Source organism: Rhinichthys klamathensis, unplaced genomic scaffold, assembly GCF_029890125.1.
Source record: "Rhinichthys klamathensis goyatoka isolate OS25496 unplaced genomic scaffold, OSU_Roscu_1.1 h1tg000165l_1, whole genome shotgun sequence".
Lineage (NCBI taxonomy): Eukaryota > Metazoa > Chordata > Actinopteri > Cypriniformes > Leuciscidae > Rhinichthys > Rhinichthys klamathensis.
In genome coordinates this window covers 4513976-4539462 of record NW_026606697.1, presented here as the reverse complement: position 1 = coordinate 4539462, position 25487 = coordinate 4513976, and the positions used below count along the sequence as shown (strand labels likewise).

Below are 25487 nucleotides of genomic sequence, written 5' to 3'. Positions count from 1 at the left end.
TGGATCCTTCTTTACTCCGCAGGAAGCTGAATTGGCTCAGGACTTGACTGTTTCTGGCTTTTTGGCTCATCTTTCTGGATCCTTCTTTTCTCCGCAGGAAGCTGAATTGGCTCAGGAATTGGCCATTCCTGGCTTTTTGGCTCATCTTTGTGGATCCTTCTTTTCTCTGCAGGAAGCTGAGTTGGCTCAGGAATTGGCCGTTTCTGGCTTTTTGGCTCATCTTTGTGGATCCTTCTTTTCTCTGTAGGAAGCTGAATTGGCTCAGGAATTGACTGTTTGTTGCTTTTTGGCACATCTTTGTGGATCCTTCTGTCTCTGTAGGAAGCTGAGTTGGCTCAGGAATTGTTCGTTTCTGGCTTTTTGGCTCATCTTTGTGGATCCTTCTTTTCTTTTCTCTGTAGAAAGCTGAATTGGCTCAGGAATAGGCCGTTTCTGGCTTTTTGGCTCATCTTTGTGGATCCTTCTTTTCTCCGCAGGAAGCTGAATTGTTTCAGGAATTGGCCGTTTCTGGCTTTTTGGCTCATCTTTGTGGATCCTTCTTTTCTCCACAGGAAGCTGAATTGGCTCAGGACTTGACTGTTTCTGGCTTTTTGGCTCATCTTTCTGGATCCTTCTTTTCTCCGCAGGAAGCTGAATTGGCTCAGGAATTGGCCATTCCTGGCTTTTTGGCTCATCTTTGTGGATCCTTCTTTTCTCTGCAGGAAGCTGAGTTGGCTCAGGAATTGGCCGTTTCTGGCTTTTTGGCTCATCTTTGTGGATCCTTCTTTTCTCTGCAGGAAGCTGAATTGGCTCAGGAATTGGCCGTTTCTGGCTTTTTGGCTCATCTTTGTGGATCCTTCTTTTCTCTGCAGGAAGCTGAGTTGGCTCAGGAATTGGCCGTTTCTGGCTTTTTGGCTCATCTTTGTGGATCCTTCTTCTCTGCAGGAAGCTGAGTTGGCTCAGGAATTGGCCGTTTCTGGCTTTATGGCTCATCTTTGTGGATCCTTCTTTTCTCTGCAGGAAGCGGAATTGGCTCAGGAATTGGCCGTTTCTGGCTTTTTGGCTCATCTTTGTGGATCCTTCTTTTCTCTGCAGGAAGCTGAATTGGCTCAGGAATTGGCCGTTTCTGGCTTTTTGGCTCATCTTTGTTGATCCTTCTTTTCTCTGCAGGAAGCTGAATTGGCTCAGGAATTGACTGTTTGTGGGTTTTTGACACATCTTTGTGGATCCTTCTTTTCTCCGCAGGAAGCTGATTTGGCTCAGGAATTGGTCGTTTCTGGCTTTTTGGCTCATCTTTGTGGATCCTTCTTCTCCGCAGGAAGCTGAGTTGGCTCAGGAATTGGCCGTTTCTGGCTTTATGGCTCATCTTTGTGGATCCTTCTTTTCTCTGCAGGAAGCTGAATTGGCTCAGGAATTGGCCGTTTCTGGCTTTTTGGCTCATCTTTGTGGATCCTTCTTTTCTCTGTAGGAAGCTGAATTGGCTCAGGAATTGGCAGATTCTGGCTTTTTGGCTCATCTTTGTGGATCCTTCTTTTCTCTGCAGGAAGCTGAATTGGCTCAGGAATTGACTGTTTGTGGCTTTTTGGCACATCTTTGTGGATCCTTCTTTTCTCTGCAGGAAGCTGAGTTGGCTCAGGAATTGTCCGTTTCTGGCTTTTTGGCTCATCTTTGTGGATCCTTCTTTTCTCTGTAGGAAGCACAATTGGCTCAGGGATTGACTGTTTGTGGCTTTTTGGCACATCTTTGTGGATCCTTCTTTTCTCTGTAGGAAGCTGAATTGGCTCAGGAATTGGCCGTTTCTGGCTTTTTGGCTCATCTTTGTGGATCCTTCTTTTCTCCGCAGGAAGCTGAATTGGCTCAGGAATTGGCCGTTTCTGGCTTTTTGGCTCATCTTTCTGGATCCTTCTTTTCTCTGCAGGAAGCTGAATTGGCTCAGGAATTGACTGTTTCTGGCTTTTTGGCTCATCTTTGTGGATCCTTCTTTTCTCTGCAGGAAGCTGAATTGGCTCAGGACTTGACTGTTTCTGGCTTTTTGGCTCATCTTTCTGGATCCTTCTTTTCTCCGCAGGAAGCTGAATTGGCTCAGGAATTGGCCGTTCCTGGCTTTTTGGCTCATCTTTGTGGATCCTTCTTTTCTCTGCATGAAGCTGAGTTGGCTCAGGAATTGGCCGTTTCTGGCTTTTTGGCTCATCTTTGTGGATCCTTCTTTTCTCTGTAGGAAGCTGAATTGGCTCAGGAATTGACTGTTGCTTTTTGGCACATCTTTGTGGATCCTTCTGTCTCTGTAGGAAGCTGAGTTGGCTCAGGAATTGTCCGTTTCTGGCTTTTTGGCTCATCTTTGTGGATCCTTCTTTTCTCCGCAGGAAGCTGAGTTGGCTCAGGAATTGGCCGTTTCTGGCTTTTTGGCTCATCTTTGTGGATCCTTCTTTTCTCTGTAGGAAGCTGAATTGGCTCAGGAATTGACTGTTTCTGGCTTTTTGGCTCATCTTTGTGGATCCTTCTTTTCTCTGCAGGAAGCTGAGTTGGCTCAGGACTTGACTGTTTCTGGCTTTTTGACACATCTTTGTGGATCTTTCTTTTCTCTGTAGGAAGCTGAATTGGCTCAGGACTTGACTGTTTCTGGCTTTTTGACACATCTTTGTGGATCCTTCTTTTCTCTATAGGAAGCTGAGTTGGCTCAGGAATTGGCCGTTTCTGGCTTTTTGGCTCATCTTTGTGGATCCTTCTGTCTCTGTAGGAAGCTGAGTTGGCTCAGGAATTGTCCGTTTCTGGCTTTTTGGCTCATCTTTGTGGATCCTTCTTTTCTCCGCAGGAAGCTGAGTTGGCTCAGGAATTGGCCGTTTCTGGCTTTTTGGCTCATCTTTGTGGATCCTTCTTTTCTCTGTAGGAAGCTGAATTGGCTCAGGAATTGACTGTGTCTGGCTTTTTGGCTCATCTTTGTGGATCCTTCTTTTCTCTGCAGGAAGCTGAGTTGGCTCAGGACTTGACTGTTTCTGGCTTTTTGACACATCTTTGTGGATCTTTCTTTTCTCTGTAGGAAGCTGAATTGGCTCAGGAATTGGCCGTTTCTGGCTTTTTGGCTCATCTTTGTGGATCCTTCTTTTCTCTGCAGGAAGCTGAGTTGGCTCAGGAATTGTCCGTTTCTGGCTTTTTGGCTCATCTTTGTGGATCCTTCTTTTCTCTGTAGGAAGCTGAATTGGCTCAGGAATTGACTGTTTCTGGCTTTTTGGCTCATCTTTGTGGATCCTTCTTTTCTCTGCAGGAAGCTGAGTTGGCTCAGGAATTGGCCGTTTCTGGCTTTTTGGCTCATCTTTCTGGATCCTTCTTTTCTCCGCAGGAAGCTGAATTGGCTCAGGAATTGGCCGTTTCTGGCTTTTTGGCTCATCTTTGTGGATCCTTCTTTTCTCTGCAGGATGCTGAGTTGGCACAGGAATTGACTGTTTCTGGCTTTTTGACACATCTTTGTGGATCCTTCTTTTCTCTGCAGGAAGCTGAATTGGCTCAGGAATTGACTGTTTCTGGCTTTTTGACACATCTTTGTGGATCCTTCTTTTCTCTGCAGGAAGCTGAGTTGGCTCAGGACTTGACTGTTTGTGGCTTTTTGGCTCATCTTTGTGGATCCTTCTTTTCTCTGCAGGAAGCTGAATTGGCTCAGGAATTGACTGTTTCTGGCTTTTTGACACATCTTTGTGGATCCTTCTTTTCTCTGCAGGAAGCTGAGTTGGCTCAGGACTTGACTGTTTGTGGCTTTTTGGCTCATCTTTGTGGATCCTTTATTTCTCTGTATGAAGCTGAATTGGCTCAGGAATTGGCCTTTTCTGGCTTTTTGGCTCATCTTTGTGGATCCTAATTTTCTCTGCAGGAAGCTGAGTTGGCTCAGGAATTTTCCGTTTCTGGCTTTTTGGCTAATTTTTGTGGATCCTTCTTTTCTCTGTAGGAAGCTGAATTGGCTCAGGGATTGACTGTTTGTGGCCTTTTGGCACATCTTTGTGGATCCTTCTTTTCTCTGTAGGAAGCTGAATTGGCTCAGGAATTGACTGTTTCTGGCTTTTTGACACATCTTTGTGGATCCTTCTTTTCTCTGCAGGAAGCTGAATTGGCTCAGGACTTGACTGTTTCTGGCTTTTTGACACATCTTTGTGGATCCTTCTTTTCTCTGTAGGAAGTTGAGTTGGCTCAGAAATTGGCCGTTTCTGGCTTTTTGGCTCATCTTTGTGGATCCTTCTGTCTCTGTAGGAAGCTGAGTTGGCTCAGGAATTGTCCGTTTCTGGCTTTTTGGCTCATCTTTGTGGATCCTTCTTTTCTCTGTAGGAAGCTGAATTGGCTCAGGAATTGGCCATTTCTGGCTTTTTGGCTCATCTTTGTGGATCCTTTATTTCTCTGTATGAAGCTGAATTGGCTCAGGAATTGGCCTTTTCTGGCTTTTTGGCTCATCTTTGTGGATCCTTCTTTTTTCTGTAGGAAGCTGAATTGGCTCAGGAATTGGCCGTTTCTGGCTTTTTGGCTCATCTTTCTGGATCCTTCTTTTCTCCGCAGGAAGCTGAATTGGCTCAGGAATTGGCCGTTTCTGGCTTTTTTGTGGAACAGGCATTCTCTGAGGAACAGAAAAGAATTTGGATTTGGTGTTTGGGAAACGTTCTTCCTTCTTCTTCATCCAAGTTTCTTGACACTGATCAAGGTTCAGAGGTGGCTGAGGCTGGAGCAACAGCTTTTGAGGAAGGTTATGCAGAAGGATGTGCTCTGTGTATCTTGTTTGCAGAGACTGATGCATTTTTCTTATGAAGATTTCTGGTTTGACATTTTTTTCTTTATGCATTATGGAATGTTTGACAATTCCACACCACCTTTCTATGTGACAATTGGTATCTCTTGTTTTTGGCAGTGTCAATGTTGTCACCAAATCCTGTTCACAAGATTCATACCTACCGGTAGTCAGGTCTCCCAAAAGCAAGCCACTCCAAAGAGGAAAAATGGCAAGGTAGGTATCAAAGAGGACAGTGAGGATGCCCGGACAAAAGTATGGGTTGTCCTCTTTGGCCAAACATGTCTCATTTACATTTTACATTTAGCTGACGCTTTTATCCAAAGCGACTTACAATTGCTATACACTCACCGGCCACTTTATTAGGTACCCCATGCTAGTAACGGGTTGGACCCCCTTTTGCCTTCAGAACTGCCTCAATTCTTCGTAGCATAGATTCAACAAGGTGCTGGAAGCATTCCTCAGGGACTTTGGTCCATATTGACATGATGGCATCACACAGTTGCCGCAGATTTGTCGGCTGCACATCCATGATGCGAATCTCCCGTTCCACCACATCCCAAAGATGCTCAATTGGGTTGAGATCTGGTGACTGTGGAGGCCATTTTAGTACAGTGAACTCATTGTCATGTTCAAGAAACCAATTTGAAATGATAAGAGCTTTGTGACATGGTGGAAGTAGCCATCAGAGGATGGGTACATGGTGGCCATAAAGGGATGGACATGGTCAGAAACAATGCTCAGGTAGGCCGTGGCATTTAAACGATGCCCAATTGGCACTAAGGGGCCTAAAGTGTGCCAGGAAAACATCCCCCACACCATTACACCACCACCACCAGCCTGCACAGTGGTAACAAGGCATGATGGTTCCATGTTCTCATTCTGTTTACGCCAAATTCTGACTCTAACATCTGAATGTCTCAACAGAAATCGAGACTCATCAGACCAGGCAACATTTTTCCAGTCTTCAACTGTTCAATTTTGGTGAGCTCTTGCAAATTGTAGCCTCTTTTTCCTATTTGTAGTGGAGATGAGTGGTACCCGGTGGAGTCTTCTGCTGTTGTAGCCCATCCGCCTCAAGGTTGTGCGTGTTGTGGCTTCACAAATGCTTTGCTGCATACCTCGGTTGTAACGAGTGGTTATTTCAGTCACTGTTGCCCTTCTATCAGCTCGAACCAGTCTGGCCATTCTCCTCTGACCTCTGGCATCAACAAGGTATTTCCGCCCACAGAACTGCCGCTCACTGGATGTTTTTTCTTTTTCGGACCATTCTCTGTAAACCCTAGAGATGGTTGTGCGTGAAAATCCCAGTAGATTAGCAGTTTCTGAAATACTCAGACCAGCCCTTCTGGCACCAACAATCATGCCACGTTCAAAGTCACTCAAATCAACTTTCTTCCCCATACTGATGCTCGGTTTGAACTGCAGGAGATTGTCTTGACCATGTCTACATGCCTAAATGCACTGAGTTGCCGCCATGTGATTGGCTGCTTAGAAATTAAGTGTTAACGAGCAGTTGGACAGGTGTACCTAATAAAGTGGCCGGTGAGTGTATATGTCAGAGGTCGCACGCCTCTGGAGCAACTAGGGGTTAAGTGTCTTGCTCAGGGACACATTGTCTCACAGTGGGTTCGAACCCGGGTCTCTCACTGTCCACGTGTCTTATCCACTGCGCCATCACCACCCCTCATCACCTTCCTCTTCTTCCTTCACCTCTTTCATGATCTGCTGGAAGAAAGCAGTGAATGGTGATCTGCCAATGATGGTCATTGCATGTCTTCTCTCTTCACTTTCACACATTTCCCAGTCTTCAGATTGGGGAGTTTCTTCCAGTGTATCTGGATCTTGAAATGACACTCTCCAAAACACACAGACTTTCTTTGACGAGGTTTGTGTTTTGTGGAGTTGTGAGCGGGGCACAAAATGCACGGAAAACAATTCTTGATTCAATCATGGAGCTGGCGTTCTGGAGTCTTGCGAAAGCATACGTGGCAAAGTCTCTCAGTCCTTTGTCATTTGATTGCCTAGAGATTGCCTGTCTGACAGCTTTCAAAATGTGCGCGGAGCAAATGTGCAAGACAGAATTTAAGCATACAAAAATGTGAACACCTCTCATAATAATTAATGTCTGCTTCTATATTTTAGCTGTCTTGTAACGGTAAATGTATATGATAAATAGATGATAGATGGTTACTGTTTAATTCCCTAACAGTTGTATGGCTGTATGGTTATATGTTATATGTTTTAATGGAGCCAGTGCTATGGCATTATGTTTTATTGTTGTGTATCAATTGCTGTGTGATTTAATGTTTATTTTTTATTTTTTATTTATTCTAGCCATCATGTGCCTAGTATAACATCTTGCCAATGGACTACATTTGAAAATTAGCCTGCTGGCTAACACTGGCACATTTACAGTGATGTTAATTAATGTGCACTGTCCTTAAATAAATAAATGAAATGAAATGAAATGAAATACGACTTCATTTCATCCCTTGATGTGTTCCCAGTGCAGAACTCGTACGCTCTGTCGAGGTAAGAGCTGATGTGCTCTTTGTTGAAAGGAAGCGTTACACTTTGTATTAAAGCCCAGCTGTAATCAGTCTCGACCTGGTGAACATTTATTTCTGTGTATTTTGACAAATGCAATGTAAATTGCATGAGCCAAAATGTGATTGTTGTGTGTTCATCTGAGTGATCATTGGAGAGCATTTCACAAACGGGAAGAGGTGGTGCATCTCGAGCTTTTCCTGGAAGAGCGAGTGCGTAGTACAACACACGCTTCGGCTGTTCAGGTATTTTTGACACAACTCCTCCAGCGGCATCAAGATAGAGCAACACAGGAGACTTACTTTGCAAATGATGCACAAGAATGCTGATGCCACGCTCTGTGAACAAATGAACAATGAATGGATTCATACTGAAAAGCTGTATGTAACCCGGTATTTCGAAGTGTGTGTCAAATTCCTTGAGCAACGTCTGCATCAAGTATATTTCCAACATGACGTTGGAGTGATTGGACTTCTTTTTCCTCATTTCTGAGTCTATTACTTTCAACACTTTTTTATTGAGACATTCAGTCGTGTTCCCAGCCAGGAGTTGCTTGTTTGGTGTTGACTGTAGTGTGCTGTAAAACGACTGACTGGGTCCATGCGTTAGGGCCTTTGCTATTTTTCCTCTTTTTACGATGGTCGCTGGCCTAGCCTTTTTCTCTGGAAGTGTTGTATATCTCCAGTTTGTTGGACTAACATTTTCACATCTTGACCCTGCAGTGCAGCAGGTTTATTTTGCATTGTGAAAGAGTATTTGGCTGGGCAAGATGGGAATGTGCAGACTGCCTTTATTTGAAAATATGGAAGATTTTTCTTTCTGCTCCAGGGTTTCTTGGCATGTTGGTATTTAAATGAGAGAGCACAACATGGATTCTTTTCTTTAAAGCTGTCATACACATGGTCTGTCCAAGGTGGTCTTAACTTTGAGGACCCTTTTATTGGCTTGATCCCATCCCACATTTTTCTTGTCATAGAGATAACAATTTTTTTTTTACCTCTGGACATTGTCTCATTTACTCCAGGCTCTCCCTCCTGTACCTTCGTGGGTTCAGGTGTACTCTCTAGACCCTCCGAGTCAATGTCAGGCTCCTGGTATATAGGTTGTGAGTTGAAGTCTGTCTCTCTTTCCAAAATCTCTGTGTCAAACTGGGTTTCCACGTCTGCATCTACTGCATCTGTGGTAAATCAGTTTAATCAATTAATACATTTTCCCAATACAAGACATTTTTTGTTATGTGCAAATTTTCCCAATCATTTCAATGTGTGGTGTCATTGACCCTACATTTTAATAAATGGAAAATGACTGAAAATATTATACATTTATTATGAATAAATAAAATATTAGGACTATGCACTGAAATGAGAATTTTGGGCCGAAATCGAAAATAACACTTTTTAAAAAAAAAATCTTATTTGAAATATTTGTATTATTATTATTATTATTATTAGACTTTTAAATAATAATTTTACTGAATCTGAATTGAAAAAAAATTTGACAAAAAATAGCCCTATAATCAAATAAGGGGGACGGCATATTTTCGCCATATATTTTTTGCCTTTTTTTCTCTTTTCGGCCAAAAACCGAAAATGCCATTTTCGGCTGGTAATATTCGGTGTCCGAAAATTCAGTGCATCCCTAATTAGGACCAAACATAACTTTGTTATTTTTAGATATTTTAATAAATAAAAAAATAAAATAAATAATTGCTGAGCTGTCTGAATTGAGTTCCCACAAAAACCACTCTCACACTATTCAAGCTCTAGTTCCAGAAGGCATTTGAAAACAATGTATGAAAAGAACTGAGCATAACTATTATCTTCAATTACTTATATTATCATCATCTTATTTCCCGGTGTTACGGGTGTGGTGCTGGTTGAAGGAGAGGCAGCAGTCAGCAGATCAAATTCAATAATCTTTACTCAATAAAACTTACCACAGGAATCCAGGAAACATTTACCACACCAAATACAAACGTTACATAAACGAGAACCGACAAGGAGTGAGGGAGAACACAGGGTTTACATACACAGAGAACGGATCATGGGAACAAGACACAGCTGGGGCAAATTAACTAGACACAGGTGAAGGAACTGAACACAAACGAGGAGCGGGAAAACTAACACAGGACTAAACCAAATCACAATGACGGGGGAAACACAGGAATACAGACACAAGACAGACATAACTGTAACACCCTGCTGGCTATATTTGTCACTGATTGTAAAAATGTGTGTTGTGTTTGTAAATAAATGTACATGAACCGTATATACAGTATATGAAAGCATGAAAATATCAAAATAAAATAGGCCTTCATATAATAGTCAAATAAAGATAATACTCAGGTTTGGCCAATAGGCCATAAATTATATTGTATGAATTTTTTTAATGTTTAATGTAAAGTTGCCAACATTGTGCCAGATATTCATCAGGAAAAGGTAAAACAATTGAAGTTATTGACTGTTTTGTTGTTGCTCATACAACTTATTCAGTGATAAGAGATCATGGCTCATGGCATGGTCAGTCACCGCTGGTTGAGATAAACCATAAATATTGAATATGTATATGAACATTTAGCTGTTCTTACAAATATCACATATTCTCCCTAATAAGGACGGAGATTTAGAGATTTAGAATGAATGAGATTTAGATTCCCTTTACACTTACAGTTTTCTTTATTAGCTTTGGAACTATTTTCACAAGTAGCCTAAGGTGTAGGTTTCCAAAACTCTTATTGCTAATTTCACAACAGGGGCCCACATGTATAAAGCCACTCAGAGTAAAATTTTAGTCTCAAGTCAAAATTCTAAGAAGGACGTAATTTTACTCTTATTCCTAGACTTAAGAATAAGAGTGATTCATAAGGGTTTCTAAGTGTTAAGACTAGGTCTCAGCTCCTAAATTATTTAAGAGCTGAAGAGGTCTCCTAACCAGTTAGGACTCGGAGTAACAAGATGGCAGCAGAGAAGAGGAGGCCGCACAGTTTCCAACAACGGAAGAATGTGTTGGGATCATATGATGACCGAGTTGATCAAACGATACAGGCTTGATCGTCAAGGTATTCTTTTTGTTACTGACCTATAGTCAGAAATTCAATAACTTCTCCCACTCTACAAAACAATGCTTTAACTGCAGAAATTAAAGTTATAATGCCTCTGCGTTTCTTGGCGACTGGAAAAATGCAGCAATGCACCAGTGGTGACTTGGGGCCATCAAGTCAAGTCAAGTCATCTTCATTTATATAGCGCTTTTAACAATGGAGATTGTTTCAAAGCAGCTTTACAGAGATAAACATACAATTTACGGTAACAGAGATTGTTTTGGCTTTAAAGCAATTTTGAATAACGTTATTTTCGGCTAAAGTTGGTTTTGATTGATTCACTTCCAGCAAAATTATCATTTGTTATTACATTAGGGGCCACTAAGACGACGGCGTTCTCTCTAAACAGACTTTAAACGCGAACCTGTGACCTGATGGCGTTCACAATCACAGTCCACAGTTAGCAGGGTCTTAAATACCACTGTTGCTGCACTAACCACATCACACATAGTAAGGCAGTTCATTGACTTCCCAACTGACCTTCAAACTATACAGCAAAAGCAAGCAGATTTTATGAGGATTGCTGGTTTTCCTGGAGTTGTTGGAGCAAACGATGGCACCCATGTTCGCATCATTGCTCCAACTGTAAATGAGGAGGTTCGAAAAGGTTCGATTGCGATTGATGTACAGTGGAACTGTGCGATTCCACAGCATCAATGTTCAAGTTGTATTTGATGCCAATTACAAGATCCTTGGATCTTGTGCCAAAATGGCCAGGGTCAACACATGATGAATGAATGAATGAATGAATGAGGCATTTATATAGCGCTTTCATATGTACTACTGCACACCCAAAGCGCTTTACAATCATATCAGGGGGTCTCTCCTCAACCAGCACCAGTGTGAGCATCCACTTGGATGATGCGACGGCAGCCACAGTACAACGGCGCCAGTGCGCTCACCACACACCAGCTATAGTTAGAGAGGAGAGAGAGTGATAGAGCCAATTCAGTGGATGGGGATTATTAGGAGGCCATGATTGGCAGGGGCCAATGGGTGGAATGTGGCCAGGACACCGGGGTTACACCCCTACTCTTTACGAGAAGTGCCATGGGATTTTTAATGACCACAGAGAGTCAGGGCCTCATTTTAACGTCTCATCCGAAGGATGATGGATGATGCTCGGGTTCTTTCCCAGAGTGGCCTCACTGGGTTATTTGAACAAAATTATGCTCGCCCTGGATGTCATCTGCTGGGAGACTTGGGTTATAACACTGGCTTCTCACCCCTTACAGAAGACCTCAAGGAGAACAGCAGCTCAATTATAACAGGTACTGGACTGAACTGTAGACAAGATACCAATTTTGTTCAGAGAGTGCATTCTTGACTTATCTGAGCTATGATCTTTTATTGTTTTTGCGTCATGAAGTGAACCGTATATACAGTATATGAAAGCATGAAAATATCAACTAGGCCTAATAGTCAAATAAAGAAAATACTCAGGTTTGGCCAATAAGCCATAAATTATATTGTATGAATTTTTTTAAAGTTCAATGTAAAATTGCCAATATTGTGCCAGAGATTCATCAGGGAAAGGTAACAAAATTGAAGTTATTGACTGTCCAAAGCTGGTCGAATTATTATGGCTTGTGGCATTTTGCACAATATTTGCAAAGCTCGTAACCTCCCATTGCTTGATGTGATCATGATTATTATGAGAATGATGACAATACCACCGAACACACATTACAAAGCATTTCAGGGAGAGCATCACTAAGGGACTGCTTTGCTAACACATTTTGGGTAAGCAAACTTGTAGACAATAAGTAACAACGAACATTTTTTTCCTTACACAATTTTATTTACACAAACCATATTTACAATCATTGAGTATTCCTAATTCTTTTCAGTTTTAGTGCGTAATATTCATTTTGAAATCCCAGCAACTTAATTTGCAATTTGAGCTTTGTTCTGTTAAGGGACTCGATGTCGTCCTCAGTGGCTGCGCCCTGTGCAAACCCAGTGTCTTGTTGTGAGGCAGACGGCTCATCTGGAGGACACAGGGATGATACAGCAGAAGATGCATCTGATGGACCGTCTCCAGCATGATCCACACTACATTCACATGCAGAAAATATGAAACAGTGCAAACATGTTTATTCAATACGATGTTGTGATTGAACTATCAATTTATTAAAAAGGCACATTATTACATGCATACATTATTACATGCATAATTTTCTTCTTACTGTCTTTGTAACGTCTTCAATTTGAGAAGTGCAGGGTCTGTGGCATCTTGAATGCCACAAATAGAGTGATTGGCCGTTCCAAGTTTCTCCTCTACTATTTCACCAATCTCAGACAGATGTTTACATGGAGGGCCCGCACCTGTTAGACAAGAGCTCAGCTGCTGACCACATGGAGACAATCATTTAACATAAAAGGGTTTAATAAGCTAAAATAAAATGTACCAGTGGCTCGCATGCTTTCTTTATTTGCTGCCTTTTTTTCTTCCTTGGACCAGTTTGCTTTTCTTTTTGCATCCATTTTTTAACAGTTTGCAACTTTTGTCTTTCCTTTATATACAGCTGTGAGTGCAATTTAGAATGATGTGATTCATCAGCTTAATTACTTAAATAGCATCACATTTGTCCATTTAAAGGTGCAATGTGTAAAAATTTTGAGTATCAGAAATGCAATATCACATCCATAACTGTGTTTTCAGTGGTGTATAATGAACTACTTAATAAACCATAATCTTTTTATTACCTTAGAATGAGATATTTATATCTACATAACCGCGGGCACCCCCTTCTATGAAGGTCGACATATTGTGACGTCATGTTTCTCCCGTAGCCGAACGCGAACAAACAGCGCTACAGAGTGCGTTTCGTCACTACCTTGAAAGAGAAGCAGCAGAAAGCTTGAAGCTATAGCCATAAACACCGTGAGTAGTGACTTTTCCCTTGTCAGTGGTGTAAAATATGTAGTTGGATATGTAGAACGTGCGAAAATTTCGGACGCGAATTTCGGACTCAGTGTGCAAGGTCCTTAAAGGGTTAGTTCACCCAAAAATTAAAATGATGTCATTAATGTCGTTCCAAGCCCGTAAGACCTCCGTTCATATTCGGAACACATTTTAAGATATTTTAGATTTAGTCCGAGAGCTTTCTGTCCCTCCATTGAAAATGTATGTACGGTATACTGTCCTTGTCCAGAAAGGGAATAAAGACATCATCAAAAGTAGTCCATGTGACATCAGTGGGTTAGTTAGAATGTTTTGAAGCATCGAAAATACATTTTGGTCCAAAAATAACAAAAACTACGACTTTATTCAGCATTGCATTGTCTTCCGGTTCTGTTGTGGATCCGCGTTCAGTGCCGCTGCTGACGTGTGTCTGGTGCGCCCGAGCTTCGTTCACAGTCTGAGGGAGACGCACGCTGTCAATAAAACAATCTTCGCAAACATGTCTAAGGATTTCGACACAGAGGAAGACGTGCATTTTTTTGCCCAGCCATATTTATTTGAACCCGAATACACGGACGCACCAGATACACGTCAGCAGCGTCTTACGTCAGCAGCGTCACTGCGGACTCGTGAACACGGATCCACAACAGAACCGGAAGACAATACAATGCTGAATAAAGTCATAGTTTTTGTTATTTTTGGACCAAAATGTATTTTCGATGCTTCAAAACATTCGAACTAACCCACTGATGTCACATGGACTACTTTGATGATGTCTTTATTTCCTTTCTGGACAAGGACAGTATACCGTACATACATTTACAATGGAGGGACAGAAAGCTCTCTGACTAAATCTAAAATATCTTAAACATTAATGACATAATTTTCATTTTTGGGTGAACTAACCCTTTAAGACTTGTGAAAATAGTAACAAAGTGAATACATTTTTTAAATACTTTTCTTATCTTAAACAAATAATAAAAAATATTTAAATAAATAAGCACACTGTAAAAACCTTTTATTTATTTTAGTATTGTGATTTAATTATTTTACCTTGATCTGCGGGTTGGATTTCTTCAGTCCCATTGTGATGGTGTGGGGAATCTGCAGCAAGATGTACTCTTTCTCTCAGGCCTCTGCGGTTATGGTTCCAGACTGTCACAGTTTGACTCTTCTTCTTCTTCTTTTCCGTTTTATGGCAGATTGCATCCATGACTTTAAAGGTGCATACCGCCACCTACTGTATCAGAGTATGCAGCATGAACTATCCGTTGGGACTACTTTATATCAAAAAAAAAAAAAAAAAAAAGAACAACTTTGTTTTCTTCAGTGTTTTGGTTTAGTCCTATTCAGTTTTCCCGCTCCTCGTTTGTCCTCAGTTTAGTCACCTGTGTTTAGTTTATTAGTCAATCTTCATCATCACCGTCACCTGTCGTCACCCATTATCATCTGTGTATTTAGTTCCTGTTCTTGATTCAGTGTTTGTCGGTCAATGTTTGCTGTGTGGCGCTCTTTGTTGTATTTTGCCTTCTGGAAATTAAACCTTTGATTTTGTTGTAGTGATTCGTCTGCCTCCTTCATCTCCAAGGCCATACCGTGACAGATTGACCGACCCTAAAGAAAAGGTAATGGAGGAGGATGCAATGGATGAGTTTCTGTTTAATCAGAATGGGAGTTCATTGGAGGAGTTTGTTGGAATCTATCTGCATCTGTATCAGGATGTTTATTGGGAGGAGGAGTTTTTAAAGCAACGGTTCTGGAGAGGACTCGATGATCCTCTGGCCCAGATTCTGCTGCTCGAAGAGTTAGATCGGTCTTTTATGGAGTTTATGGACCGAGCTCTTTGGGTTTGTGGCTCCTCCCTTACTGTAGCACCAGCCGATCCAGAGCCCGCTGATCCTGCGCCAGAGCCCGCTGATCCTGCGCCAGAGCGGTTCACGTCAGAGACGGTTCACGTCATGCCTGCCCAGCCTGAGATGGTTCACGTCATGCCTGCCCAGCCTGAGACAGATCCGTCCTGCATCGAGCCTTCACCGCTGGTCCCGTCCAGCCCACTCGAGCCTTCACCGCTGGTCCCGTCCAGCCCACTCGAGCCTTCACCGCTGGTCCCGTCCAGCCCACTCGAGCCTTCACCGCTGGTCCCGACTGAGACCGTCCAGCCAGAGACCGTCCAGCCAGAGACCGTCCAGCCAGTGACCGTCGCCTGCCTGCCAGAGTCTGGGCATGCTGCCTTTGAGTCTGCTCTGGAAGACATGGTGCTCATTATGGTGTCTGTGGCTGTTTTGTGTGTGTGGGCAGCACACACATCTACAGCCCATGAACCCAGCCCTGAGCTTCCTTCGCCGCTGGTCCCGTCCAGCCCTGAGCTTCCTTCGCCGCTGGTTCCGCCCAGCACAAAGCCCTCTTCGCCACTGGTCCTACCCAGCTCAGGACCTTCGCCGCTGGTCCCGTCCAGCAAGGAGCACTCACCGCTTGCCCAGCCAGAGACTGTTCACGTCCCGTCTGCCCAGCCAGAGACTGTTCACGTCCCGTCTGCCCAGCCTGGGTCTGCTCACGTCGCGTCTGCCCAGCCTGTCCCTCATCCAGTCACTCTCCCCAATAATTTTTTGGGGGGGGGCCATAGGTCACCGCCATGGCCACCCGAAGGGTCCTCACCGCCATGGCCACCCGAAGGGTCCTCACCGCCATGGCCACCCGAAGGGTCCTCACCGCCATGGCCACCCGAAGGGTCCTCACCGCCCTGGACGCCCGAGGGTCCAACAGCTCCGCCCTGGACGCCCGAGGGTCCGACTGCTCCGCCGTGGCCACGCCCACAGCCTGCTCCGCCCTGGACGCCCGAGGGTCCAACAGCTCCGCCCTGGACGCCCGAGGGGTCGTCTGCCCCGCCCTGGCCACGTCCTGCTCCGCCCTGGAGGCTTCCTGCTCCAGACCTCGCCCTCCTCAGCCTCCAGGGCGCCCACCCCCCCACCCCATTGATGTTACACGGCGCGAGGTCGCGCCTTTTTTGGAGGAGGCATACTGTCACAGTTTGACTCTTTGTTTTCTTCAGTGTTTTGGTTCAGTCCTATTCAGTTTTCCCGCTCCTCGTTTGTCCTCAGTTTAGTCACCTGTGTTTAGTTTATTAGTCAATCTTCATCATTACCGTCACCTGTCGTCACCCATTATCATCTGTGTATTTAGTTCCTGTTCTTGATTCAGTGTTTGTCGGTCAATGTTTGCACATACGCTCTCTGTGTGGAGCTCTTTGTTGTATTTTGCCTTCTGGAAATTAAACCTTTGATTTTGTTGTAGTGATTCGTCTGCCTCCATCTCCAAGGCCATACCGTGACACAGACGACCCATAACCAGTGGCGATTTTTGTGTGTGTCTTCATTAAATAAATCTATGGCAAGCTGGGACCATATCTCTGAGGAATATTCAGTGTTTATATTCAAAATATCAGCTTTCTGCAGCTTCTTTATCATAGAATCGACCCCTCCTGCCTTTTCCCATAGATCTGATCTTACACTTTTTGTGCCTTTTTTATACCTCCCCATTCGACAGTGTGAGAGATCCAAATCTGACTATGCTGAGGTCCAGGTTCAGGTCCACTTCCCTACATATTCAATAAGGTCTCACTAAACTTCTGTCCTCCTCTCCGTCTCACTGACTCAGTCTTTCTGACTATATCTGACCAGCACAGAGATAGCCATACCTTGTTTCAAAACTTTGTCATGGGAAAGTTTTGAGATGTTTGAGAAACATTTTACCTTATCTTGTGAAAACACAGCACCCAGTCAAAGATTTGACAACAGTTTGGCATTGAGGAACAACATACAACTGTAATCAAACAATTCCCTGTAATCCTTAGTTCCACTATTACCCCCTGTCCGACACCCCTGTGTCTGTATATAGATTTTTTTTTAATGTATATACAAGCTACAATATAGATTGTTTCACAGCAGCTTCACAATTGTAACAAAATCACCTGAGAAGCAACTTGGCCAACAAGCAAAAAGTGTCTATATCAGCTCAAGTCACTTCAGTGTTGATGCAGTTCAGTTCAATAACTGTAACATTCATCAATTATGCAAACATACATGTCAAATTTTCACCTGTAATAAGTCAGTGTGGTCACTAGGAACATACTACAACCGTTGGATAAAAAAAACTAACTTTATCCCGCTTGGCAACTTAACTTTTTAGGAAAACTTGACTATGTTCGTGGCGCTGTCCATGTGTCACTGAAGGTCCTACACGATCCTTCCTGCAACTTAAAGTTTCTATAACTTTCAATAAATTTTCAATAAACCATTGAATGTTATTAAGCACTCTCCAAAGAACACACTACACCATGGGGATTGGCATATTTATTTTATTTAGTTGACTGAAGAAATTGTGTTTAAGCAATTTCTGAAAATGACTGAAAGTTATTATAAAGTGTTACCGTTACCGAACTACAATCAAAATATTCTCGATTTATTCTCATTATTAATGAGCAAAAAGGAGAATAATGTTATAAACATTCACTGTGAGAATGTGTAATCAAAATGTTCCCAGAGTTGATTGCGAGGCTTCAACATTGAGGGAATGTGTGTGTGTCCGTGTGTGTGTGCACGTGTGTGTGTGTGTGTGTGTGCGCACGTGTGTGTGTGTGTGTGTGTGGGTAGCCTACTGTCCATATTAAGACAAGTCGCGCATCCTTGGATCCCTCCATCCCTCACAAGGTTCACATCGCTCTTGTCTGAGGCCTGTGCTAACTTTCCATTCCATTGCATATGCATTACTTTCAATATCTCGTGAGCTGAATATTTTTAATACACAAATAACATTCTTTTAATATTTATATTTTCCTCAAAACGAGCTTTCCTTCGGTTTTGCACTTTGCAGACGGCCCCTTCTCAGCAGCCTGCGATAGAGATCAATGTATTTTGTCCACTGCGAAGGAAAGCTCGTTTTGAGGAAAATTAGGTTATAGCTGCTGGTGTTATATGTGTTAGGGGTTATTTGTATAGTAACAACGTTTAGTTCACGTCAGGGCAGGACTTAGGGGCCCTACCTTCTATACATTACTTTAAATAAATGATACATATAAGCTATGTAGGGCCTATTAGAGCTACACAATTCTATAATTTAAGAATAAAAATAGAGATTACGATTCTGACCAAACAACTTAACAAAATAACATAATTTATGTTAATTGCAAAAGGTGACTGGTACCATAGACAGTGTTACATGTTAAAAAATGGAATCATTTATTTATATGACCACTGATTGAAGCTTAAAAAAGTTTTTCCCAATAAATAAATAATGATTAAAAAAGTTCAAAGTGATCATGTGTTTATTGCAATGTACAAATGTCTTTTGTCAGAATAAGAATAAAACACTTATTTACCTGGAAAACATATTGAAAAACAAACAAATACCCTGTAAGGTTGCAATCATTACAAATCATTTGTATTACATATGATGTTTTATTAACAAAGTTCGGGAGGAGCACGTTCAGATAATTAAACCTAATTAAACACACGTGGAGCACATTCAGATAATCAAACCTAATTAGACACGAGTGGTGCTTAATCAACGAGTTAAGCGCTGTGTATATATACAGCAAACTTACCTCCGTTCATTGACAGTTTAACAGCATCCCTCCACCACCCCATCTCCTCACTTATAGTCCTAATACTCTTACAACAACGGGGGGAGTACTCTGGGTTCGGGCAAAATTCCGAGCTCGGAGCCCTCCCCCCGGACAGCACGCCAAATACGCATAATCTTTACTCTGTTTAATTGATGTAAGTGTGAACTCGTGAAATAAATAGCTAAATCTATGAGTGTATAAATCTTTTTAAAAAACTGTTCCTGGTCAGTGTTCGCATTTATGAGGAAAAAACAATGTTACAGACGTGACAGTTCTCCGTTACGGACGCGAGCGCTCTGAAGCGGCACTTAAGACTGCTTTAAAACTTTCACAGACGTCAAACAAAAAAGCGCAAAGACTTTTTTAAAGTGAATTTCGTTTTGTATTAATTTTATCTTGATTTTAATCAATGTTTCATCAACCAATTGCCTGGATTTAATAAATAAGAAGTAAAAGCAGACAATTATAGATAATCACGACACTGAGGCGCCGGCGCGTGAACTGCCATAAATATACCGAAACTCAGCGTATAAGTAAAGCCTACTCCACAGACCTGAAACATAAGCTATTTAAATAACACTTTTCATTGCAGGGCAGGGCCAGGTAACAATGCTAGACCAATCACCAAACTTTAAATGAAAAATTAAATGACTGACATTCTATTGAAACGGACGGGGCCCCCTATTGGGCTTGAGCCCAGTCAAGCCCAATGGTAAGTCCGGCCTTGGTTCACGAGTTATTGAACGCGGAAGTCCGCGAATGTGTGAATATAAGACCCAAGTGAAATCTTGATGGACTAAATGACTGACTGTTTCTCTGGTTTTGATATAAATGAAACCTGCATTGCTTGCTGTATTGTTTATATTGGGATTGTGTATGTTTAATATTATTCCAATGGTGATGTGTGGTGTGATGGGTGAATATACTAAAATATGTGCATATTGAATCATAGTGGTTTGGCTTTCTTAGAGTTTGCTCTTGCAACATTAAGGATTCATGTTGATTAATTTAGTACATGTGTCCTGTGTTCGCCCTCCTTCTTGAAGGGACTAACGACCCTAAACAAGATTAAGAACATTTTGGCAGAATATACGTATATATAGCATAGATTGAAGAGGGAAAGTGTTACAATGCGATATCCCAAAATTCACATAAAAATTGGTGGATGGAAACATAGCTATTAATACATTAATAGAATCATGCATGTATGCTATAAGAATGCTGTCTACACAGAAAATCATTCATGATACCTGTAAGTTTTAAAAAATATATATTTTTAATAACCTCTTATTTGAGTATTGACACTGTCCATATAGCGACTGATTCTTACAGTATATGTTCTGTAAAAGGCCATTCTTACACGTTTTACATTTTGTATTGTAAAGATATTAATTCATATTAATTAATTCATACTGGCTACAATTTTGTGTTCAGAAATAAGTGAAAAAAGACACACTTCGGTCCTTGTTTTCATGTATAGATAAAAAATAAATGAATAGAAATATTGATATTATGTTTGAATATAGTATAATGTATAGGTGTGTCTAATAATGTGCCAGTTTTATTAGTATTATTAGATAAAATTACGTCTTTTAAGGTGCACACACGATCACTTTCACTGTGGAGCTGTAGGTCGCATCATGACGATGACAGGCTGAAAAAGACAGAAACGGTTTACAATCGAGAACTCTGCATCATATTTCACATCATTCGTTCTGGTCGCCAGCATCATGGAAAGGTTTGTGAAATGAGCATCACGTACCACATGAGATCTGGGAGTGCAGCAGGCAATCACCTTGCAACAGTACGCGGCGAGAGTGAGAGAGATGGCGATCTGAGTCGCCTCCATGAGTAGATCCAATAAAGTCAGCTGGATGAATGCCTCCTGTGTGAGTAAAGAGGGTAATGATATATGAATCCTTAAATGGCAAATATTTCATCATCATAGCTGTTTTGTCAATCCCCGAGCCCAAGAGATTCTGTTTACCACACCTGATGTGTGAGAAGATGAATGTTTATATGTAAATAAAAGCCTAAATTAAATTTGTTCATCATGTAAAGCGATCGAGTCTCTTTGTAAAATTTGGACTAAACCGCTCAATTCATTTGGATTAGTTTTACGATCTCTTATGAACCGTTTGAAGCTCAAAGTAGTTGCGTAGCTGTTAATGGAGGGACAGAACGCTCTCAGATTTTATTAAAAAGATTTTCATTTGTTTCGAAAATGAACTAAAGTCTTACGGGTTTGGAGCGACATGAGGGTTAGAAATTGACATTTGGGTGAACTTTCCCTTTAATTTCTCCATTTAGAAACCGTTTCAGTTGTGTATGAAAGTTTTTCCTTTCCCATCCTAATATGCAGAGCATTATTTTCAAAGGAGAAAAGCATAATAGCACTGAAATTTTCTCTTTAAAATGGTGTAGCTTACCTCTAAAAGTGAACATGTGCTGTTTCCAGTAATTGTCTCGTTATAAAGCCAGCAGTGACCAGGTGTTGAGGAATTCATCGTGTTGAAGAAAAAGCAAGTATATGCCACACATGTGATCACCTGCATTCCCAAACATGCCTTGAGCTGTTAAGAAATAAAATGACACACGTGAAATGAGAAATGCTTATTTCCTGACACATTCGGAGTGGGTACTCAACTTCAGTGGGCCCATTTTACACATAGTGCATAACTTGCACGATGACACTTTTTTTTATATGAAATTTCCTCTTTTTTTGCTGTGTCTATATATACTCTTACTGTCGGTAAGTGGAGTTTCTGCGCTGCTATCGCCACACTGCCAGCAATTATGCCCTGTTTAAGGAAAACATAGTGTTACATCATGGGGGATGAGCAACTTCTGTTCTGAAGGGTCACTGTCCTGCAACTGACCCTGTCCTGCAAATGACATTGTGGCGAATGTAGTTTGTCCGGATTACATTCGTACTAGTAGTTTACACACACACACACACACACACACACACACACACACACAAGGGCGTAGATTTGGTTTGAACATTGGGGGGGTTGAAGTTTGGGTATGCCTCCTGATATTGTGATCATGGTATAAATAATGGGGGGGTTGTAATGCATAGATTTAAATATTGGGGGGGGGGGGGTTATATCCCCCCCACAAATTACGCCCCTGCACACACACACTCATACTAGAACATACTGTAACGTGTTCAAAATGCTGTTCTGTTACAAATAAGGATGCATTTAATGTTAATGTTTTACTTTATTCGTTTTATGTGATTCGATTGATTCGTTGTCAAGTTGAATATGGAAAGAGGCTCCACCCCTTGGAAATCTGGGGAGGAGGAGGGGAGAAGAGCGCCTCGCTGGTTCAAGTGCGGTTCTCAAGTCGGGTGTGTATGGCGTGGGCTGTGGCCGACAACAGCCTCTAATAAACACCCTTTGTTATCAAAACCGTCTCGTCCTTGCCTGAGAACGTTACAATACTTTTTTTAACAGTTGTGAAGTAGGCCTACTAATTAGCCTAAGTAGCCTACAAGACAGTATGCTATGCGATTTCAGACGCAGCCAATGTCTTCAGGATCACTATAAAGCAGGTTAGAGATCAGGGTCACAATTCTGCAGGACAGTGGCCCTTTAATCTCTGAATTAACCGTCAAGGCATGAACCCACCTAAATTGAACCGCTTAAATTGGTTAAGACCAGCAAACAACTTAAAATGGCTTACGAGCAGGCTTATTAAATATATAAAAATAAATAATTACAATTAAAACATAGCCTACATGAACACTTACAACAACAACGGAAAACGCTCGTATGATGGTGTATATCATCAATTCAAAAGAGATTATCTTAGCATACGGATGACTGTATTCAAAAGACATTGCCAACGGAATTCCGAGACCCATGAAGAAGACATTCAGCGCGATCTCCGTCACCTGTGGATGAGACATACAACTCTTCAGTGGACGTGTTTTACGAATCACAACACATTGAATTCTACTTAATTACGCGAACCTAATTACGTGTACCCCTAAAATCTTGGGTTCTGCCTCCAGGTATTTGTATTTTTGACTTGGGTTCCTCTGGAAAGTAACTTCCAATAACGCCCCCGCGTCGCCCGAATCGCTCGCGCTCTGCGCTGCAACGTCCGAAACATCTGCCTCGGGCTCGCCTGAGAAACAGCGTCAAAAGAAATCTCGGATCAGTCCAGGTTCGGTTGTTGCAAATAACAAGTTATAAAATACACATTATTTATAAGATATCTTACTCGTCATTTTCTTCGGCTGGTCGTTCAAAACAATAGCTATATTATAGCTGCCTATCCCTGAAAAAGACTCTCTGTTATGGGATTTTCGGAATGTTTCCGCCCTTCTCCCATCTGGAGCTTGAGGAGTTCATACAGACTTCTATGGCAATCCATTTTAACATCTAACCCTTACAATTTACCTTAAGTGACTGTTACGTAACAAAGTAGGCTAATCGTGGTGACCAAACCTTCGTCATGTAAACGGAAAAGTGAAATTATTATTCCTGGATTCTTTTTGAATCAGTTTTTATTTATTTTTCTATGGGCGGACATGCAGTTTAACCTAATTTATGTCCTCATTTACCCAAACAAATTTATTTCAACAGCTGTGAATGATGAATGCAGACTCAAAATGAATTAAGTTTGTTTATTTAGAAAAACACACACAAATGAACAATAAAATACACCAAAATGATTAATAAAAACATAGGATATACAGCGAAACATGATTGTAAGCTCAGCAAAGCATCATTATAAATCGTTATGATATGCTAGCATAACATTTGCTAACAGACATTTCAGATGACTAAGGAAAGATACCATATAATCAGGTATAAAAATTAACAAAAGTACTAGACTGTGTAATGTTATACTTAACCAATCTGATGCAGTTTTTTTATTTTTTTGGCAAAAAAACATTTTTATAAAAGCTATTTGTTCGTTGTAAAGTGTAAAGGTCCTTACACACAAATAGGCTACGAAGGCTAAGTTTCTGACTCAGTGTGCAAGGACCTTAAGACTCAACTCAAAAAAAAAAAAAAATCTTCTGTCAGAGGCAGTTGAAGTAAAAGTGCCAGAGTACCTGATGTATCTGATGTCAGATGAGATGGTCTGTGTAATTATTACAGCGTTATCTTCATAACTTGTTTCGAAATAAAAAGTTTAACACCTCAGAAAAATGTACTTTCCTGTCTTTATATTTCCTCAACATTTGTGTGCGGCGCACGCTCTTCAGTTGTGGAGGCGCACTGTATTTCACGTATATAAAAAGCAAGATGGTCCATATTCTGACTTGGTGAAAAGGAATTCAACGTTATGTTGCGAGTAAGTCTTGAAATTAGAATACAGACTAGTATCTTTAAAACGGTACATAAAGAATAAGCACTAGTAGCAGATGAAATGAGTAAGTAGTACCTTATGGAATAGATACTAGTATCTAAAAAAATAAGCACTATAGCATGAAAATAGATACTGGTACATTTGAAGGATTAAATGTTAACACGGCTTGCCATAGGTCTTTCGTCAATACAGATGGAAAGGCTGAACTTGAAACCACTGTCGTATTTTACAGTGCGTTACTCTACTTTATAAAAGAATGAACAGGAAAAATAGTTTTGCAATAGAGATGTCAACAAACACTACTGAGCTGCACAGACATAAGAATATGGCACGAAAAATCTTAAATGACAAAAATGCTCTCAATGTTTAATCAACATGAATAAAAGCATAAAAAGGTTTTAAAAAGTTGATTTTCTCAAGGACATACAAAAATCCAAAACAAATTTAGAAAAAAAATGACAGAATTGAGAGGATGATTTTAGATATGTTGCTTTAAATATTTTTTTGTGAAAGCGTGGACTCATATTTGGGTGAAATGAATAGAAAACTGTTCTAAATACGCTTTTGCACGATTTTGCATCTGCGCCGCCACATAACACACTGCCAAAAATAATGCTTGCGTTTTCCCCCTCTTCCTCTTCCATTTCTACACCACAGAACATTTTTTTTCACTAATATACAAAAGATAATCCACATGAAATGAATTATAGTGGGTAAACTACAAAAACTCACGTAATGCAATTCAGGGTGAGAAAGACAAATCATGACCAGCTTTATACATGCATTACCATGACAAGTTTTCTGTTTAATGCTACATTTAAAAAAAGTAACCTTTTTTGGGACAAATTATTTATTATTTGTATCCAAAATTACACATTTTTCCCATTATTTAATGCATTCAGATCACAATACAGAATAGTAAAGCTCTTCGGTTTGCAAAAAACAACAACAAGCACAACAGAAAGAAAAATCCTTTCTATTATTAATTACAAAACACAGTGAAGGCCTATATATCCCAACATAAACATGAGCAACTGAATTCCCTTTTAGGCAGCCTATTGGTTTGAAAACAAATTTGGACATATTTATGAGATTAACATTGGCTGATCAGCCAAACACAGAAAAGGCAATGCATGAGACGAACAGAGAAGAGCAAAAGAACACTTACACAAGATGGAGCAAACGTAGATTTTGCACATCCTTCTGTAATGTTAGGTTTTAAAAAAAAAGTTTATGA

At 41.1% G+C, this 25487-nt stretch overlaps 1 protein-coding gene across 1 annotated transcript; it reads right to left on the bottom strand.

The window, feature by feature from the left end:
• Positions 1 to 20110: 20110 nt before the first annotated feature.
• On the bottom strand, positions 20111 to 23247 carry LOC130091301 (uncharacterized). Its single transcript, XM_056259116.1, has 7 exons — positions 23153 to 23247; positions 22914 to 23056; positions 22677 to 22820; positions 21667 to 21720; positions 21349 to 21492; positions 20682 to 20804; positions 20111 to 20573 (listed from the first exon to the last, which is right to left on the bottom strand). Exons 1-7 carry the CDS (start codon positions 23157 to 23159, stop codon positions 20535 to 20537), a joined length of 654 nt encoding a protein of 217 aa, XP_056115091.1. The 5' UTR covers positions 23160 to 23247; the 3' UTR covers positions 20111 to 20534.
• Positions 23248 to 25487: the final 2240 nt, after the last annotated feature.

Coding starts and splice junctions, on each gene's coding strand:
- LOC130091301 (XM_056259116.1), bottom strand. Junction 22,821..22,913: donor CAGAACCCAAGATTTTAGGG/GTACACGTAATT, acceptor TCTCATCCACAG/GTGACGGAGATCGCGCTGAA. Junction 21,493..21,666: donor AGAAACTCCACTTACCGACA/GTAAGAGTATAT, acceptor ATTTCTTAACAG/CTCAAGGCATGTTTGGGAAT.